Consider the following 7336-nt stretch of genomic DNA (forward strand, 5'->3'; position numbering starts at 1 on the left):
ACAGACAATGGAGGTGAATACAAAAATGATCATTTCAATAAGGTCTGTGAAAATGATGGCATCGTCCGACACTTCACTGTTAGACATACACCACAACAGAATGGAGTGGCAGAACGTATGAACCAGACCTTGCTGGAGAAGGTACGGTGTATGTTGTCCAATGCTGGCTTGGGCAAAGAATTTTGGGCTGAGGCAATTACATATGCATGCCACCTCATTAATCGTCTACCATCTGCTGCTATTGATGGCAAAACACCATTTGAAAAATGGTACGGAAAACCTGCTGTAGATTATAACTCTTTGCACGTGTTTGGCTCAACTGCATATTATCATGTGACGGAGTCAAAATTGGATCCAAGGGCAAAGAAGGCTATTTTTATGGGAATTACTTCTGGAGTCAAAGGATATCGCTTATGGTGTCCTATGACAAAGAAAGTAATATTCAGCAGAGATGTTACCTTTGATGAATTTGCTATGGTAAATAAGGTAACAAAAGATACCAAACAAAATGAAGGTGCTTCTAAGTAGGCGGAGTTTGAGGGAAAATTTATTTTTCCTACACAAGAAGCAGAGGAGGAAACAAATGAAGATTACCCTCTGGAAGGAGAGCCAGTAGAGGAGATTCCAACTCAGGAATCTCAACAACAACTTGAATCAATAGCAACCAGCATGCCAAAAAGAACAATAACGAAACCTGTTCGTCTCATAGAGACGGTTGCTTGTGCAACCTCAATTGTAGCTGATGATGTTCCTACTACTTATAAAGACGCTGTCCAAAGTTCAGAAGAAGATAAGTGGAGGATTGCCATGAATGATGAAATACAGTCCCTTCATCAGAATCATACATGGAGATTGGCCAATCTCCCGAAGGGAAAGAAAGCAATTGGGTGCAAATGGGTATTTGCAAAAAAGAAGGATTTCCTAACCAATTAGATGTTCGCTACAAAGCAAGATTGGTGGCCAAAGGATATGCTCAAAAGGAGGGAATTGATTACAATGAAGTGTTTTCTCCAGTTGTAAAACATTCCTCCATTAGAATTATGTTGGCTTTGGTAGCACAATTGGATTTGGAACTAGTTCAGATGGATGTAAAAACTGCGTTTTTACATGGAAACTTGGAGGAGGAAATCTACATGACTCAGCCAGAAGGATTCAAAGTTGCTGGAAAAGAAAATATGGTGTGCAAACTTGAAAAATCGTTGTACGGATTGAAACAATCTTCTAGACAATGGTACAAGCGATTTGACGAGTTTATGTTGCAGCAAGGGTACAAGAGAAGCAAATACGATCATTGTGTGTATTTGCACAAGCTTAAAGATGGTTCCTTTGTATATCTTCTCCTATATGTTGATGATATGTTGATAGCTTCCAAGAATTTGGAAGAAATTGATAAGTTGAAGATTCAACTGAAGAAGGAGTTCGAGATGAAGGATTTGGGTGAGGCAAAGAAAATTCTTGGCATGGAGATAATTAGAGATAGACGTTCAAAGAAACTCTGTTTATCTCAAAAGGAATATTTGAAGAGAGTACTTCAACGTTTTGGCATAGATGACAAGACTGAGCCAGTTAGTACTCCACTTGCTTCCCATTTTAAGCTAAGTACTACTATGTCGCCAATGGATGAAGCTGAACGAGAGTATATGTCAAAGGTACCATACGCAAATGTTGTTGGTAGCTTGATGTATGCAATGGTTTGCACAAGGCCTGACATTTCACAAGCTGTTGGAGTTATTAGCAGATATATGCACAATCCAGGGAAGGAGCATTGACAAGTTGTGAAGTGGATTCTACGGTATATTCATAATACTGTAGATGTCGGGTTAGTTTTTGAGCAGGAAGACAATCAGTCTGTAGTTGGATATTGTGACTCAGATTTTGCGGGTGATATGGACAAACGAAGATAACTACTGGTTATGTGTTTACTTTTGCAAAGGCACCAGTTAGTTGGAAGTCTACTTTGCAGTCAACAGTTGCTTTGTCTACAACAGAGGCAGAGTACATGGCTATTACAGATGCTGTGAAAGAGGCAATTTGGCTTCAAGGATTGCTAAAGGAGCTTGGTGTTGAACAAAAAGGTATCACAATTTTTTGTGATAGTCAAAGTGCTATTCAATTAGCGAAGAACCAAGTTTATCATGCAAGGACGAAGCACATTGATGTTCGGTATCATTTCGTACGAGAAATCATAGAAGAAGGTGGAGTCACAGTGAAGAAAATTCATACTACTGAGAATCCTGCTGATATGCTGACAAAGGTGGTGACTGCGGTCAAGTTTCAACATTGTTTGGATTTGATCAACATTGTTGAACACTGAAGATTGAAGATGAAGACACAACCAAAATTTGTTATTGAGAGAGAATTGAAAATGTGGAATTTTGCCAAGGTGGAGATTTGTTGAAGTTTGGCAAAATGCCAAAGTCCCACATTTGTTGGGAGTTAAGTTTGGGGGGGATTTTTCCCTATAAAAGAAGGCCTAATGTTTAGGATTGAAACACACCTCTCATTTGCCTTCTCATCTGTTTAAGACATTTGTATCTTCTCTCTTTAGTATTATTTCACTTGTATTTTTGGAGTGAAATAAAATATTGGTTGTGTCCGAGGAGTAGGCAAAATTAGCCGAACCTCGTAAATTCTGGTGTTCCCTTTATTGTTGCTTTATTGTCTTATTTATTATTTGGTGACTGTCATAATTTTGGTATAGTAGTTGTGACTTATTCACACTATATACATTTGGCTTCCGCAACATAATCGACGGAGGTCAAAATAATTCTGTCAGGTGTTTGTGTAATCGACAGGGGATTTCATACAGCTTTTATGATGTTCCGATTTGGTTTATTTCCGGATCCTTAAATCTCTCGTTTTCTCATTTCTTCTTTTATTGAATGATTACGCTTAAATGACAACAGTCAGATATGAAGAACATTTCTTCTAAGGCAGGGAAGGAAAAGCTGCAGTAGAGGGACGGAGTTGTTCTAGGGAACATGAAAACTTATTTTTCCAAGTTTGATTAATTTTGTATTGATTAATTTGGTCAACATATTTAGTCCAAATTGATCCAGATTCTTAGATGGACTAACTTGGGCTACGTCCAAAATGATCCGCCAATAATCTGTGCAGTGGGCACTTATATTTTGATGGGCTGAATTTGACGCCACTGATTACCACCAAACTGCCTAGCAAATACCCTGGTTATTAGTCGCGACCAACCCCAATGCATAACCTAGTAAAGAAAAGGAAAATGGTAGCTTGTTTTGGTCATTTTACTAAATCGGGAAAATTTGAGGTCGATTAGAAAATCTTAAATGGTGAAAAGTATTAAGAGATCTATTTAAATGGATTAACCACAGTAACTTGTTTTGGTCATTTGTGCTGGATTATTGTTCCTTTTCCTTTCAATGTCTACGTTCTGTTTGATTTAGTAGTAAAGACGGAATCGTAACTTAACATCCTAAACATATGATTTTAGTTTGAAACGTTTAATTCGTTTGTTCTTGAATAAATGTAAGGGAACACCTATAGCATGAAATATAGAAATTGTTTCTGATTATATATAAAGAAGCAAAATATATAATTTTTTAAAATAGTTTAAGTAACTCTAAAACTTGATGTAATTCTTTTTGTTTTTTGTTTTAAATATATTATACAATACCTAAAGCAACATATAGGACAACCACTCTCGTCTTCATCAGAGGAACAATGTGCAGCCAACCAGTTGTCTCTTATGAAAATAGCATGGACATTAGACTCTGCTCATTTGGATATACGAAAGAAAGCGCTCGAATTCAAGAACTCGGACGGAGAGTTGGAGATTTCCAGGAAATTGTGTGAATTACTTTTTGTTTCTTTTTAGTTTTGTTATACGTAGACTGTAACTTACTTGAAATTCTAGAAACCCCAGTAAGTTTGACAGAGAAAATTGATGAATTTTTAGTGAAAAACCTTACTTATCCTTGTTTTTTCCGACTAATTAGTTTGGTCAATGAACATATTACTTAGTTCCTCTAGATAATCTTGTGTCATACGCTACAGAAAACGTGTTTCCTCTGTATTGATATTTTCAGGCATGCTCCTTATATTTCCTTCTACTATTTTTTCTTCAAGCTATTATGCTTGTTCTTTCATTGTTAATCTTCTGCCGTTTGTTTACATTTTTATTGCTGAACCTGTTGATAATGGCCTGAAGCAGTGTGGTTCCTATGAAAAAAAATATATGATGTGCACCTCAGGGGTGGAGCTAAGAGTGTCGGCAAGGGCTTCGGCCCAACTTTGGTTCAAAACCATGTATTTATCTTAAAAAATTCATTACATATGTACAAATTCTTAATTTATAACTCAGTAGCTTGAAACGATTCGAATTCCCAAAATCAACAATAACAACAACAACAAACCCAGTATAATCCCACAAGTGGGGTCTGAGGAGGGTAGTGTGTACGCAGACCTTACTCCTACCTTTGAGGGTAGAGCGGTTGTTCCCGATAGACCTTCGGCTTAAGAAAGAAAAAAAAAGCAGTAACAACAACAATACCAATAGCAAGATAATAAGAAACAAGCAGTGACAGGATAATAAGAGAACCAGCATTATCAACAACAATATAATAAGAAAACATATAGTAATCAAGGCCGACAATAACCGAAAAATAAGGCTGACTAACTACTACTATCTGTATGGGGAAGTCACACACTCGACTACCTACCAACCTTCTACCCTAATCCTTCCCCAAAATCATAAGCTTCAAATCCTAGCTCTGCTTCTAATCATCTTGTGACAATGTACCTCTAAATCACAGTAGCAGCTGTTAGCTTTCTAGCTTTGTTTTTCTTGCAGACTGTCTAGTTTGCTGTTATATGCATGTTTTTTCTTCAGAGTAATAAAATTAGTGCTAAATCAAGCAGAGTAAAGCGTTGGTGCAAGTCTTGGCTCAACCACAGCAGCAAGTGGAATCTTTTTTGGTATGGAGAGGCCAAAAATTTCCTCCATGTTGAGGTCCTCAGGGGTCATATTATCGGGCAATGACCATTTAAATCCATGTAGAAGATTAGCTAAGCTAGCTTGAATCACCTTAAGCCCTAAGTTGTATCCCGGACACATTCTTCTCCCAGCTCCAAATGGCAGTAGCTCAAAATTATGTCCTTTGACATCAATGGAATTTCCGAGAAACCTCTCAGGTTTGAACGCCTCAGGCTCGTCCCACAAAGTAGGATCTCTTGCGATAGTCCATACGCTTACTAGGAGCCTGGTTCCTTTCAGAATGTCGTAGCCGGCTACTTTACAATCTTCTCCGCAGAGCCGTGGAGTTAGCATTGGTGCCACGGGGTGAAGTCGCATAGTCTCTTTAACAATTGCCTCTATATAAGGAAGATGTGGAATGTCCTTTTCTTGTACCCATCTGTTCTGCCCAATCACTCGATCCAATTCCTCTGTAGCCTTGTTGAAAATCTCCGGCTTCTTTAGCAGCTCTGAGATTGCCCACTCCACGATCACTGCTGAACTCTCGGTTCCACCAGCCAACAAGTCCTGATTGTGCAATACATATTTTTAACTCTTTATCATCAAGCGCCAAAAAAGAAAGAAATACTTGACCACTGACTTTGACTTTCTCTCGACCCGTAGCCCTCCAACTTTCATAGAAAAAGTGGAGTTGGCCATCGATTTCGTCAACCATTATATGTTTTAACATGCGGATAGACATTGGAACCAACTAAATCTCGGTCAACCATAAAGATCCAAACTTTTAGTCCTAGTTAGGGGCGAATATAGTGTTCTACTAACTGGTTTAATTGAACCCATAACTCTCGATGCGGAGTAAAAATTCATTAAAATTGTAAAAATAGTAGATATGAACCCACAACTTTAAAAATATAATGAGTTCAATGCTAAAAACCTGAAAGGTGAATTTTAATTCTGGATCCGTCTATGGTCCTAGTGAGGAAATTATCAGTGGTGACACCCAAGTGGTAGAAGCAATAAAGGATCTAGTACGTGGTTAATAAGATTTTTCATAAATACTAGAGTAGTACTTTTATTTTTGTGTGCTATTATTTTTCTTTTGTCTGAAATTGATAAGACGTTATGAGTTGTGAAGGTGATATATATACCTGGGTGAAAGCCTTGACTCCATGTCTCTCTAGTTTAACCTCCAGAGTGGGATCATCAGCAAACTGTAGTAAAACATCCACCATGTCTTTGGCAACGTAATTCTCCTCAGCGTTTCTCCTAGCGTTATGCTGGTCGAGAACATGCTCCAAAAACCTGTCAAACTTGTTACTTAATACCTTCATCCTCTTAACATAACCTTGCAAGTCCATGAAGTCAATCCAGGGGATATAATCTCCAATATTAAGTACACCATTTAGCAAGAACAGCTCGTCCAACATTTTCTTAAATTCCTCGGGAGTCACGATCGAATTCTTGGATTCGTCCAAATACCTCTTTCCCAGCACCATCCTGCTAATAACATTTAAACTCAGGGTCATCAAATAATCTTTCAGCAGAATCGGTTTTCCTGTACTTAAGTTATACAAATCATGGAGGAGAGAATGTAACTCCTCTGTACGAATATACTCGAGTGACTCGAGCCGTTTTGCGGTGAACAGTTCCATAAGGCACATCTTACGTGCCTGCCGCCAATAGGGTCCGTAGGCGGACCAAGTGATATTCGAATAGTTGTAGGTGGTGTACTTGCCAGCAGCCATTTTAGGCCTGTCTACAAAGTTGATATCCATTGATTTGAGGAAAACCTTAGCCATTTCGACTGAGGAGCCCACCACAACGGGGTAAGACCCGAAGCGGCGTTGCAAAATGGGCCCATACTTGAGGGAGAGTTCATGGACAGAGCGGTGAGCAAGGGGGCCAATGAGGTTAAAGTTTCCGATGATTGGCCATGGTTTTGGGCCGGGTGGTAAGTTGAGTTTCCTTTGGCGGAGATATTTGGAAAGGAAAAAAAGAGCCAGTGTAGCTAGACATGCAGCTGCATAAGCAGTATAGGTAGGAGTTTCCATTTGGAATTACTGATAGTGAATCAATGGTTGAGTTAATGGCTCCTCAGATGGGCTAAATTTATATTAATGTTGGAAAGAAGCTTGAATAATATTGCTCGTAGCACGAATAACAGCTGGCTTATTAGTTATATTGATCATTTTGTATTGTTTCTCCTTGCTTTGTGATCTACTGATCTGTGATCTGTGATTTTTTGTTATATTAATGCTAGAGGACAAATTCTCTAAATAAACAATCTTAATGAGAGTAGTTAGTACTCCTCATTAACTTAAATATAGTGTCAAACTATTAAGAATAATAGTATAAGGACATCCTACTTGAAAGTTGGAATACAATAAT

At 38.3% G+C, this 7336-nt stretch overlaps 1 protein-coding gene across 1 annotated transcript; it reads right to left on the reverse strand.

Annotated features, from left to right (window-relative positions):
* Nucleotides 1-4564: 4564 nt before the first annotated feature.
* On the reverse strand, nucleotides 4565-7067 carry LOC107803699 (trimethyltridecatetraene synthase-like). Its single transcript, XM_016627467.2, has 2 exons — nucleotides 6097-7067; nucleotides 4565-5515 (listed from the first exon to the last, which is right to left on the reverse strand). The coding sequence occupies exons 1-2, from the start codon at nucleotides 6997-6999 to the stop codon at nucleotides 4886-4888; spliced, it is 1533 nt and encodes a 510-aa protein (XP_016482953.1). The 5' UTR covers nucleotides 7000-7067; the 3' UTR covers nucleotides 4565-4885.
* Between the last annotated feature and the right edge of the window lie 269 nt (nucleotides 7068-7336).

Source organism: Nicotiana tabacum, chromosome 6 (genome assembly GCF_000715075.1).
Source record: "Nicotiana tabacum cultivar K326 chromosome 6, ASM71507v2, whole genome shotgun sequence".
NCBI lineage: Eukaryota > Viridiplantae > Streptophyta > Magnoliopsida > Solanales > Solanaceae > Nicotiana > Nicotiana tabacum.

Bases quoted from the DNA above. Each gene is read 5' to 3' on its own strand.
- LOC107803699 (XM_016627467.2), bottom strand. From the start codon at position 6,999: ATGGAAACTCCTACCTATACTGCTTATGCAGCTGCATGTCTAGCTACA. The intron at 5,516-6,096 runs GTATATATATCA...TTGCACAATCAG, and splicing joins GAGTCAAGGCTTTCACCCAG to GACTTGTTGGCTGGTGGAAC.